Below are 14,143 nucleotides of genomic sequence, written 5' to 3'. Positions count from 1 at the left end.
TACTGCTGATTTTTAATTTTTTACTTTTTACTACTAATTTTTAATTCTTTACTAATTTTTAATTCTTTAATTCTTTTGATTTTTCACTGATTAACTCGAATATTTCTAACGGCTCTTTTCTAATTCTTTACTGTTTTTTTTTTATAATTTTTTTACTGCTCATATTTAATTTTCTATTGATCTACTCGAAAGTTTTTACCGCTCATTTTTAATTTTTGCTGACCACTTTTAATTTTTCACTGCTCATTTTTAATTTTTTACTGACCACATTTTATTTTTTAATGACTACTTTTTAGTTTTTACTGATCATCTTTTACTCTTATTGATCATGTTTTATTTTTTACTGACCACTTTTAATAAAATACTGCTCTTTTTTAATTTTTTACTGCCTTTTTTAACTTTTTACTGCCCTTTTTTTTTACTGGCCATTTTTTATTTTTTACTGATTGTTTCGAATTTTTTGCTGACCAAATTTGACTTTTTACTGCTCGTTTATTCAATGGCATAATAAGAAAGGAAATATTCACTCACAGCGATGCATTTGCAATTCATGCATATCTAATTCAGTACTGTATAGAGGACTGTCAGTCCTATTAATAAAACAAAGAAAAAAATCAACAAAATTGTATCGCATATACATACCCACAAGGATTTTCTTTGTTATATAATCAGGTGTATCCCACAATTGCAGCAGCTCCAGGGTATTTTTGTCCACATCTACTACCGCTACAATTCCAATTTCATGTTCTGCATTAGTTGTAGCTGCAGAGGTAGAAGCTTCACCGGTTTCCGACATCAAAAAATTCTCTCAAATAGCGATTTTTTCCTCAAAACTGTAAATTAAATTGTACAATAAGATAAAAAAAGAACTACAAAAAAAATTAAAGAAACTGCGTAAAATTGAGATTGCTATGCTGCTTCAATGAGATTTAGTTGCTTTTTTTGTTTCCCCCTTCCCTAACCCCCCCTTTACCAAGGTCTTAGGTCATGAGACCTTTTTGACCAATTCCTGATACACAAAGTGGTCAGATATAAAACTCAAGACATTTAACAAATAGATTTAGTTGCAATTTCTGCAGATTTTTAGGTAACGCAGTCACAACACATGTTTATATAGCCGGTTTTACTCTCCTCCTACAAAGACAATATGAAGAGCGATAGTAGATGATGATAATTGACTTTTATCTCGGAATTGAATTAAGAATATTGCGTAATGATTGCTAAAGCACACGAACAAAAAATCTGCAAATCGCATAGCATCAACACTTCCTCAGAAAACCGCAAAGAATTCCTTTTTCAAATTATTCACTTTTTTCACAACATTTTAAAGAAATTTGTAGACTTACCGTTCTTTTTACGCAGAAATATATCCTCTAGATCTAATTTATCACTGAAAATCACCAAGAAAAGTTCACACTGGTACACGACACTTTTTCAAATGGACGCTCTTGAAAGACTGGTAGCAAAAGAGGAGGACGACAAATTAATGGCGTCTTTCTATTCTATAAACCCGAGGAAGTGTTAAAAATACACTATGTAAGTGTACTTTGCACACTCGTCTTGGATTTGCTTACCTTGGTTCCTAGCGGTGTAAATTTAGCACTCGATGGGGTTTAAATATTCTATAGCAATTCATTTCCTAAAAAAATATATTTTATACATTTTTTTAATATCACAATGAAACGAAAGTGTATTAAATTCATCTAAGTCATATTTCTGACTATCCTGAGTGACACAAAAATACTTTTTAATGTGCTTTTTACAGATTATATGAACAGTGTAATTGTAACACTCGACAGAGTTAATTTTTATAAAGCAAAGGTGGTGTGAAATTCACTTTTTTCTCCCTATTTTTGGTGTGAATCCAAACCCCGATTGCTATGGTGCAAATTCAACCCCTCTTTCTAACCCCGGCTTCCAGATTCATTTCCCTCAGTGCATGTTTACAAACAAAAGTTATTGTGCGCTGGTCATAACACAACATTTTAAGCATTACGGTGCTGCTATCACACTAAGATTTTTCACGTTTTAATTTTAAATTCAATTGAGCCAATTGAGCATTGTATGATTTTTAGAATTTACTTGAAAATTCTCACAGCCACGACACATTTTGCAAGAAATTTGCTCAAATTTAAACACTGCCTCGAGATTTTTGATTGAATGACTCCAGAAAATGTGTGATAGTACTTAAAATGTCTTATAAAAGTCACTCATTTGTTATGCAAAAGAATCCCCTAAGCCAGAAGAAAGGGTTGTAGGCTAGGGGGCTCATGAAGAGCCTCTCATACAGTCTTGTTGAAAATCTGTGTGAAGTCATCCCAACTGCGATTTCTTGACACAACAATGTCCTTCGAATTGCTTTAGAGGAACTTAGCAAATTACTCCCGATACTGAAGCTTCACTCGCGTACAAGTTTATCACTAATCACTGTACTTATTTAGGCTAACTTGTTTAGCTGCAATATAATTGAAATTAATGAGCAATTTTAACATTTTAATTTGCTGAATCCAAATTTAATTGAGCAACCGCGTTTATGCTATTTTAGCATGTTTAAACATTTTTTATGGGCCAAATATTAGTTTATATCAATAAATAAAGAAAATCTATCCATTCTAATGATTTTTAATGCAAAATAGAGCATATGAACAATTCATCTGAAAATTAAATTGAATTTACAAATTGAAAAAATTCTAGTGTGATAGCACGGTAAGAATTCTTTGATAAAGATAATTTATTTTAATGTCACATTTCAATGAAATAAGTATAAGAAGTGCGATGAGTACGAATGATAACTATTTTGCTGAGATGAAAATATTAAACTTGCCTTAAGTTCTTCAGAATTTTTGAGGTGGTGATCATAATAAACTTTTAAATCTTCATGTTCCTAAAATTTTGAAAGAAGTCTCTAAAACTCTGACGAATCACTAGCTTCACTAAAAAAAATAATTTTAATTGCACATTTTAACTTAAATCCAAAAGCTTGATTTATTTCGTAATTGAAGAGAAAATTTGCAAAGTAGAATAGATTTTTTTAAATTTTTTTTATGGACATTTAAATATTTTAGAAGTTTAAAAGCACTCTTTTCATTGAAAAAAACTTAATTTACATATCACAAAACTCATTTTAACAAAAATAAATGTAAACTTTATGTGTTTTATAAAAGGCATTGGCATCATTGTTTTTTAAGATTTTTAAAATAAATTTTAAATCTATGAGTGGAATGAAAAGAAAATGAGAGATAAAGATAAATGAAAAGAAAATGTAAGAGATTGCAATAGGGGATACCGGGGTAGAATTAGACAATATGGAATATTATAGTAAGGAAGATTGAACACACCTTTATTTATTTTGACAGAGAAACATACTTCCCCTCCCAGTTCATTAAAATATTTTTAATTACTCTGATTCAAACATATTTTTCACAAATTATAGCCTTTGAAAAAAATCATTTGCTGGCTAATTCCGCTTCTGTCTCCTTTACATAAAATGAGTTTCAATAGATTTCCAAACTATTGAAACTCAAAAGAATTTTCATAATTTTTATTGAAAATAAATAAATAAAATTTAAATTTTATTGTATTTAAAAAAAATATACCAATGAAATATATAAAAAGAACTCTACAATAGAAAAAAAAACATGGTAAAAGAAAATGCCGAAAATACCCATTTTAAACGATAGAGTTGTTCCACCGTTCTCTTCTGGGCATTCGTATATTAACTTTAAAGCTAGCTATACACTAGACAAAATTTATTGCAATATTTCTTTTCAATATCCAATATTGACAAGGATTGCCTCCACATTGCAAAGATTTATTGACATAAAAGTTTCAATATTGAAGAAAATTGTCCAGTGTGTAGGAAATTATTGCAATATTTGTTTCAATATGGATATTTTTTTCAATATTTTATTTCATTATTTTAAATGGCTACACACTAGGCCAAATAATGTCAATAAAAATTTCCAAAGTCACATTGAAATAAAATTTCAAAGAAATTCTTAATATCAAATTGATTTGATATTTCCTTCAATATTTTTTAATGGTCAGGAATCTTCTTCATTTAGAACATCACAGAACTTCTGCGATTTCCTTGTTCATGAATGAAACACATCCAAGATCAAAATCCATGTCCGGACACTTCTCTTCCTGCTTCCTCCATAAAATCCCAGATTCTTGGAATTTCGCTGTACATTTTGTCAAATATTCCCAAGAACACAGATTGGTTAGCACTTCTCACTTGCCCACCCGGCAAATTCTGTAGAATTCTGCAGAAATTCGTCAGATTTGAATTACTAACTGCCGAAAATTCAGCAGAATTTCTGCAGAATTTTGTTCTAAGGTGGATCCGATCGTTGTATGAAAATTCTGCAGAATTTTCTGCAGAATTTCTATAGAAAATTTTAAAATTATCGCCAGAATTTCTTTAGAGTATTTAGATGATTTCTACATTTCTTCTACCCTTTCTAATGTTTCTAAACATTATTTTAACTACATAAAAATATGTATTTCAATTTATTTAAAATTCAATTTTTATTAAACAATTTTACGTGAATACTCTCTTTTTTTACAATAATATTATAATGTTATAATACAATATTATTAAATCAGCCATAATAGAAAATACGAAGGGGAAGGAAATGGTTAGAAAACACGAAAAAAAATTCGCGATGCTCACGAAGTCGCACGACTATCCCGAAGCCACACGAAGTATCCGATTGAATGACAAGAAACGTTAAAATTTCAAAAGTGCAGAATTGCAGATCGAAGTTTTGCTGGGTGCTTCCTCCAGGAAATCATAGTTCATCTGGAATTTTCTTGTGTACTTTGTCGAATACACCCAAAATGCTCAAGTTGGTCAGAAGATTTCTGTTGATTCCTCGAGGAAATCATAAATCTTTTGGGATTTTGTTGTGTTTTTTATCAAATACGCCCAGAATACTCAAGTTGGTCAGAAGATTTCTCCAGCTTCTTCCAGGAAATCACGTTTTCTGGGATTTCCTTCTGTATTTTATCACGAACACCTGATATACCCAAATTGGTCAGAAGATTTCTCCTGGTTTCTCCAGGAAATCACAGATCTTCTGGGATTTTTTTTCTATATTTTGTCAAGAGCACCCAAAATACTGAAGTTGGCCAGAAGACTTCTCCTGGTTTCTCCAGTATATCGAGTATATCATAGATCTTGGATTTTTTCTGTATTTTGTTAAGAATACCTAAAATACCCAAGTTGGTCAAAAGATTTCTCCTGGTTTCTCCAGGAAGTCACAAATTTTATTTTGTATTTTGTAAAGAACACCCAAAATACTCAAGTTGGTCAGAAGATTTCTCCTGGTTTCTCCAGGAAATCACAGATCTTCCGGGATTTTCTTCTGTAATTTGTCAAGAGCATCCAAAATACCCAAGTTCTCAGAATCTTTAGTGCTGTCTACGATGATATTCTGAGCTGAGATGTCTTCCTGTTCATAAATATGCTAATTCCAAGAATTTTTCGATGTTTGAAAGGAACTGAATCTCTGACTAGAATAGTATTTTAGTAAGTTGTAATATTGAAGTCAATTTGTTCAGTGTGTAGGCAAATATTGAAATATTTCTTTCAATATTCGCTTCAATATTGACGTTTTGTCACTTTGAAATGTTATTATTGCAATAATTTACCTAGTGTGTAGACGTAGACAGCTTAAGACGGCGGCGAACTGAGAGAATTAGCAAAAAAATCCAGATTCTTGTCAAATGTTGCGGTTTTGAAGGATTGGTCAATGATTGATACATTGATACTTAAATTGGCTTTGACCCTTAACTCTTTCGGCTCTTTCGTCTCTTTCGGGACTCTGAGTACCCAAAGCAGCATATGAATATTCAGTGAAAAACAATGTTTTTTAATTATTCAGAACTGATAAAAATCAGATTCTTGTGGATGATTACAAACTATAAGGATGTCCAAATGTAAGATATTTTTTGTAGGACCTCAATTAATTCCTGAGCGCAGATATTTTTGATTAAAAATTGGTGAAATTGGCTTGCAGCTTATGCTGCGGTCCGGAAAGAGTTAACTCTTTAAGGACGATTGGGTCACCGGTGACCCAAAAATGACACTTTTCCTACGGCCTTCTAAAGTTGTATTTTGCTCTAAAAACTTAGAAAAAATAATTTTTTCTGACCCTCAATTTTTGACCTTCTCGTCCTTAAAGAATTAAGCATTTGGTTTTCTACGTGAGAGCATTATTTTATCAAATAAAATTAAAATTAGAAGATGATCATTACATCCAGGATTTCCCAAAGAAAACTCTTATCAATTCATATTTTTGATTGCATGTTGAAGATGACTTTACTGTGACGATTTATCTCAAAAGTAATATTCTTTCTCTCGACGAATCTCTCTCTAGAATGACATCATATGGGTATTCCCAGCCCAGACATTCCTTTTTTGAGAAAGTCAATTAAACATTTATTCAAGATTCAATATCTTTCTTCTTTGACAATTTACAATTGCACAGAAAATAAAATTCCCCATTTACGAGAATTCTGCTTCATTGTAATGCTTATTTTTTTTGGGCACAAACCCTCTCCACTGGAGGAATCTCTCTCATGATCATGAATGAAAACACTCAAGCCTGGTCGCGAGTTTAGTTCAGTAAAACCCGTTCTTTGGGCTAAACGTGTCGTACCAGCGCGCTGTTAATCTCTCTATATGAGTCACTAATTTGAGTGTAAAAAAGTGTCTTAAAAATATCGTGCCATTGAAATGAAGACAGTGATAGGCATCTTGTTAATCACTTGCTTCCTGGAACTACTTTGTTGTGCAGAAACTCCATTGAAATTGCTGCCAATTGAGGAATCTCTGTTCAATTTGACTGTGAATTTGCATAGGGCAAAATCTCACAATGACTCAACAGAAAATCTCGTTTTCTCTCCACTGGGCTTCAATCTTTTGCTGGGACAAATATCTGCTGGTGCCAATCCCGTTTTAAAAGAAGCCATTGGCAAATTTTTGGGCTGGGAAGAGGCAAAGTTGACCGACATTCATGAGCATCATGAGAATCTTTTGCAGAGCTACAATACTCCAAAAGACGATAAAGATACCCTGAAGATTCACATAAATTCTGCACTTTTCTACAGGGACAACATAAAGATCTTCAAAGAATTTGAAGAATTGCTCGAGAAATACTACAAATCTGTCTTAATTAGCCTGCCAGAAAAGTGAGCAATATAAATCTAATTTTAATCTTTATTTATTCATTTGCAAGATTTTTTAACTGACGTCATTGCATGGAAATTACAAAGTGTCAACAGCATGCGAAGAACTAATTTACAATCTTGAAACGTTCTATAGCAAATTCTCTGCGTCTTTAGAAATACCGATAAAACCCACAATCAATTCATTGATCTTGTTTTGAACAATGCGGTTTATATATGCTTCTTTAACTTATTCAGTTTAGTTCTCTCGGTTTTCTTCACTTCATAATGGTAATTATCATAAAATTTTTGTCACGAATCGTAAATTTGTAAAGAACAATTATTTTTGAGTCATGACGATTCGACACGAAGAAAATTCTATTAATAAAGAAAATTTCAGTAAATTAAAAAAACAACGATTTCTGGACCGTTTTTGACTAGAAATTCTTCGCCATATTGAGCAGTCATTTCCTATTGGTTGATGCAGCTGCCTCTACACTACGTACCCCTGATCAGATAAATTATTTCTAGCTTGCCATTTTAATTAAACCGAAAGACACTTCGTTTAACAATAATTTTCTGAGTTTAACGTTTATCATAAAAACATAATGACCACCAAAGCCTCATCGATTTTTATTGTTTTAATGTTTTACGCCATTTACGCATTTATGTCCCAATTCTCTGGCAAGTTCGTAAATAAAAGCGTATGTCTATCACATATGATAAGTTTTTGGAACAAAATATAGTAATAAGAAAATAGAAGAAATAAACCGAAAATATGTGACACGACGCAGAAAAACACACGCAAGAAGCTGTGATTCCTTTTTTTTCTTAGTAAGGGAACAGTGCCGGATTTAGGTGGGTTCCCTGAGGCCAAGGAACCGGGCCTCCACATTTTAGGAGCCTCCACATTTAAAAAGTTTACTATGGTCACAATGGTCTCAAAATGAAAGTTACTACGAAAAAAATTGCAAATTAAATTGCTATTAGCTTATAAGAGCATTTAATGTCCAACAATATGAAAAAGGTTGAAGTGGCTTGCACTTTGGAAAATGTGTCCTTTTTTTTTGTGCTGAGGCCTCCACTCAAAATTATTTATTTTATTTATTAAGCATTTTTCTACTACTTTGCGTTTTCTGTCCTCCTACTGAGTCCTCACAGAGTCATTTATTTATTTAAAATATTCCTTTTGCAACATTTTGTTTCCTTTTTCATATTGAGGCCTCCACAAATGTATCTGGGCACATGATGAATTCGTTAACATTCAAATATTAGGCGCGAAATAATTTAGACGAGTTTAAGAATGAATAATCAATCAACAATCAACAAGAAAAAAAACTCATTTCAGCCACAATAAATTCCCTACCAACAATTAGCGAATAATTTTTAGTTCAGAAACAGATATTTTGAGAGAGTTGAGCTGCGTAGGCATTATGGACAAGTTCAGTTTTATTAAGAATCGTAAAAAATTGACTAACAACAAGAAAAAATAAAATAAAACAATGTGCTCAGTCCGAAAAATACCTTCGCATAATTTACCCAAATTTTGAAAGTTCTTTATTGGTCTAACTTATGGAAAAAGTATTGTGCTTTCGAGTCTGAGAATTTAGTAAAATTTCTTGTTTTGCGTTTTTTTTTTTTGTATCCACCTGTTAAATTTATTTAAATGAATTGAATCAGAGTTCGAATCACTCAAAATTTCAAAGATATAATTTCACTGAACTTGTCTAATTGATAGGCAAAAAATTGATTAATTATACTGTTTTCTCGGTATTACACCGGTGTTTTACATAGCTATAAATGGGCCCTAAGAGTCACTCCAGGGTAGCATCACAAAAATAATATATACAGCGACAATAAAGATTTTATTTATTTAAAAGTATTATAATAGGGGAGACTGGGGCAAAAAGTCACAAAACGTGTATTTTATTTTTTTTTTTGCAAGCTACTCGAGCGCTTCAGAAATTTCTACTTAGCGCAGTTTTATAAGAAATTTACCGCTCTACAACTTTGTGTAAGTAATTTTTGCTCTATTTTATAAGAAAATACGTTTATTGAGCCGATTTCTAAAAGGTGATTTTGTGACCATTCTCAAAAATGTTGGGGCAAATAGTATCAGACATTGGGTATTATCATATTTTGATTCGCTTCATTATGGGTTTCCGTAAATTTGAAAAAATACCTAAAGGACATATTTTCATAAAAAATTTATTCATCTACACCTTTGTAAAACACCGTTTTCTCTTTCTGAACGAGAAAACCGTTTTTCAAGCTATTTTAGAAAAAATACACAAAAGATTACAAATCGTTTGACCAATGCAAACAACAAACGGCGAGACATGGTAATGACATTTCTTTTCGCCGTGAGACATCTGAAATTGCTTCGCTTCGTGTTACTTTTAGCTCTATACCTTTTGTTACTTTTTACCCCAAGTGGCCATTTTTAATAAAAGGATTTCTGGAGAGAAGAATATTTGGAAAATGCTAAAACGGATAGTGGATTCGTACTCAGGGAATCCAAATCATTTTAGAAATATTTCCAAGTGCATCAATTTTGGAAAATAAGTAGGTAATAATTGATATCTCTTGTAAGGAAAATATTTCAAAAACCGGCCTAAAAATTTCAATATATTTTTTTTTTTATTTTCTAAATTCCTTGTTCGAATTCATAAGAAACTTATGACATTGCAGAAGGTCTACGGGGGCTATTTATAGAAAACATTTTAATCCGCTATCTTTTTCATCTTAGAAGATATTGAATTTAGAATTTTTCGATTTGTGACTTTTTGCCCCGTCTCCCCTATCCTTGGTAATAGTCTTACTGAAAGTTCAAATTTATTTTGACTCTTTGTTTAGTTGTTATCCCTAGTTTTGTGTGACAGGTCAAAGAAAAAGTAGGAAAATTTTTTGTGTAAAAAATCGCATTTATAATTTGAAGAAAAATACTGATTTAAAGTAATCGGACTAAAATAAATTTATTTTTTACTCAAAGATATGTCGTTCTACTTTATAAATTTTAATTTAAAAAACAATGAAAAAATTAAATGTAAGTTTGAAAAGCAAAAAGGGTTTCGAATTTTTTTTTATATTTTCGCAGCTAGCGCCTAAACTAAAAGAGATAATAAAAGACGGATGGTATTTTTTGAGTTTATTGGACCCTAATGAGCCTGGAAAAAATTATGATACTACTGTTTTTTGCATATTTAAAAATTGGACATTAGAGGGTTAAATTTACCTGTAGAATGGAAAGCATTATATTGTATAAAATTTTAAAGCAATGGCTCTGTTGAAAAACGTAAAAGTTTTGGGGCCCCCACAAATGGGCATTGGGCCTCCACATTTCTAAATCCGGCCCTGTAAGGGAAGGGTACCACGGATCGTATTTTTCAAGCTTTTTGCGGATGATTGATACTTTGAAACAGGGCACAAGCCTAAGGTGACAGGTCTTCGTTCCTTGGAAATTACAAGGGGCCAACTCATTTACATTCATTTTTCAGGAGACAGCATGAAATATTCAACTTCGTATAAATAATTATCTCAATTCAATCATTGAACAAAAACAACTTATTTTGTTTATATTTGAATGAGCATTAACACAAACATCGAAACATACAAATTTTTACCTTTCAAAATATGTTTTTTTTATGAGTTAGTGTTGGGGTTTTAGTGTAGAGAAGATGAAAATCAATATCATTCTAACTAAATGATGCGTAAAATTTCCTGAAATTGGATTGACAAGGGATCAACTTGCTTGAGTTAGTCCCTTTGTATCACAAAAATTTGAACAAAAAATCTATTTTGTGGCCCTTTTACTTTAAACAGAATTGTGCATGCAGTCAAAAAGAGTAAAATCTTGAAAATCTTTTCTAATAACGTAATTTAATGACTTAGATTTAGATCATCTAAAAACTTATTAAATACTAATTTTTAAGTGCATTAAAATCTCAAAACCGCAAAAAGTGAGTTGGCGCCTTGTAGTTTCCAAAGAGCAATATATGTCCCCAGGAAACAGATGTTTCGAAGTGGTCGGCAGTTTAGTATACATGCTAGCTAGGAACATATTGTAAGTAAACGTAAAGACGCCGCTAAGTGTCTAGCTATTTCCAAACTAACTTCGATCTGTTCTAGGACCAACAGACTTTCCCTATCTGACACATTGGACGAACTCGATGGGGAATCGAACCACACGGTTTTAATTCTTGTTTTGTTTTATACCGGGAGACAACTTGGCGATCTCATAAACACCGGTGATCCTAAAAATATATTTTATATGGATATTTTATATTTGCGAATTATTCTGAATATTATAAAAAAAATCGCGATTAAATCTAAAACTGTAAAAAATCAGTGATTTTTTATGGTAACCTTGACATAGAATTTTCGTAAATCAACTGAATTGCTCTTAAGCCTCTTAACCTGTCTTTATTCTTGCTAGCAGTTATGATTTTCTGAAGAGTTAATTTCACGATAATTTTAATTTAAGATCATTTAAGATCAATCGCATTTCCTCTAAATTTACAATTTATTTTTATTTTTAATTTAAATTTAATATTTAAATATTTATTTAAATATTAAATAAATATTTAAAATTAAATAAAAAGAAAATTTTATTTAAAGAACAATAAAATAATATTGATTTAAAATTTGTATAACTCAATTTAAGGGATTGTTAAGGGGTTCTCGTAGTGAAATTAGCATAACGGTGTAGATTTCTTTTCGAAAATCGACAAGATGTTCATTAAATTTAAATACTAAATTAGTTCTAAATTTGTAGTTAAGAAATATTTCATTTGATACCGTCAGAAAGTCCGACTCAGGCTGATCCTTAAGAATATTATGTCCGTAAAATTAGACGATAATGGATCGGATAAAGCAAATTTGTGCAAAGAGCCTCTGATTTCTGATCCTAAACTCTAGTTCCTCTAGTGTATAATTAGTGCTGCTCCTTTACGACCAAATTTTATGGGCTGGATATTCTCGAGGATCAGCTTGAAGTACTTCGGGACTTATGAAGACTATTTTATGAATCAAGAATTTGGACATTATACGATAATCTTCCTCTACTAATAACACGATACTTAGAATGATCTAAATACAATACGTTTCATGATATATTTTGTATCATCCTATATTTTGAGTGTTTTATAATTTAATAATTAGGAGGAAGATGGGGCACCTTTGAAATTTGAATTTTTCACCTATTTAAGTGGAATTGAGCCATATCATAATGTAATTTAGCTCATTTAGCTTCTCAATCTGTGCAGCTAAATTATATCACGATAAGGCTCAATTTTATTTAAAAATAGATGAAAAATCCCAATTTCTAAGGTGTTCCACTTTCAAGCTGCCCCACTTCCCCCTATGCGATTGTTTTTTAATTTAAAGTGAATTCTTTGGAGGCTAAAGTTTGGATTTCCGGATAAACCAATTTTGAAAATTCGGATTTTAATTATTGTAATAAATTAGTAATAAATGCAATTCTATAGTACTTTTAAGATTATCATACCCTCTTGAAACCCAATAGGTCTAGGTCCTCACGGGTACCATGAGAAAACTCACATTAACTGTGCACGGAGGTGATATAATAAAGTTTCTATAATTTCAAAATTGTTTTGCTGCACTTAGTCATAGTCTTAGTGACATTTCTTCTGAAAGTAAATGATAATAAACGCAGTAAATATTAATTATGAATAATGTTAATAATGAATATATTATTTTGGTACATGCCTTGACACGTGGTAGATTGTTTTTTAATAAAAATTTTAAGGATGTAGTCCGAACTCTATTGGTTTTGGTTTGTCCGGAATTTCAAATTTTACTCTATGAATACTTTAATTTTAAATAATTTTATTTTGTATTTTAAAGTATATAGAGAATCTCCGATTTTCAACAATAAATCCTAATTTAATTTTAATAATTTAATTCATCAGTTATTAAATATTGTTATCAAATTTTATTTAATAAAAACATTGTTTTATTGATCTTTCAGAGCCACTGAAGCTGAAAATCAACAAATCGTTAATCTCTGGGTACAAAATGCGACTGAAGATTTGATCAAGGACTTCCCCATAACTCCAAATACAATTTCCCTTTTTGCCAACGTTGTCTATTTTACTGCAGAATGGATAGAGCCATTCTCTGACCAACTGACTCGCACTGGACAATTTTTCACATCCCCCAAAAGCACTATCAATGCAACATACCTTATGGGGCAGCAGGAAATTTTCTACATGGAAAATCGCGATTTGGACTTCAAGATGATTCGTCTGCCATACAATTCGACAAAGTACAACATTTCCATGTACATCCTGTCTCCACAGAAGCACAATCTCGAGGATATTGTAGCAGGAATGACCCTTGATACATTTCTGGGATACAAATCAGCCATGACAATGAAGACTGTTAACATAAAAATGCCAAAATTGTCCCTAAAATCCAAAATCCATCTCAAAGATACTTTGAGCAAATTGACGGAAAATTCTTCAAAACTCAAAGGCGATAGAGGAAATGTTTTTGCTCTCAACAAAATGTCCAATAGCTCGAGAACTGTCCTGAGTGATGTTGTGCAAGAGTCCACATTCAATGTTTATGAGAAAGGAACAACATTTGCTTCTCTAACCGCTGGATACATTAATTACGATGGAACTGCCCGGAATTGTCGAGTTGATAAACCGTATTTAGCAATTATCTTGGACGAAAGTACGAACATTGTGCTCTTCTGGACCAGTATTTACCAGCCAACCATTTAAGATACTCAGAATTGTTAGCATTAATTTATTTAATTTTTTTATAGAATAAATCTTGATACACTTTTATCAATTATCCTTGGAATAGATCAAAATGAAGGGATTGCGCAGGAAAACGTGATTCCATGATTCCATCTCAGATGATGACGTGCTTTTTGTACAAGTTCTCGTTACGCAATGATATTGCATACTTCATCTTTGCATAAGAGAATGCATCCTTTTGT

At 31.6% G+C, this 14,143-nt stretch overlaps 1 protein-coding gene across 1 annotated transcript; it reads left to right on the top strand.

The window, feature by feature from the left end:
- Positions 1 to 6,625: 6,625 nt before the first annotated feature.
- LOC129798640 (serpin A3-7-like) lies at positions 6,626 to 13,986 on the top strand. Its single transcript, XM_055841896.1, has 2 exons — positions 6,626 to 7,197; positions 13,163 to 13,986. Exons 1-2 carry the CDS (start codon positions 6,743 to 6,745, stop codon positions 13,920 to 13,922), a joined length of 1,215 nt encoding a protein of 404 aa, XP_055697871.1. The 5' UTR covers positions 6,626 to 6,742; the 3' UTR covers positions 13,923 to 13,986.
- The last annotated feature ends 157 nt before the right edge of the window (positions 13,987 to 14,143 follow it).

This window comes from Phlebotomus papatasi, chromosome 1, assembly GCF_024763615.1.
Source record: "Phlebotomus papatasi isolate M1 chromosome 1, Ppap_2.1, whole genome shotgun sequence".
Taxonomy (NCBI): Eukaryota; Metazoa; Arthropoda; class Insecta; order Diptera; family Psychodidae; genus Phlebotomus; species Phlebotomus papatasi.
Note: the sequence above shows the minus strand (reverse complement) of the source record. Positions and strands in the feature narration are given on the sequence as shown.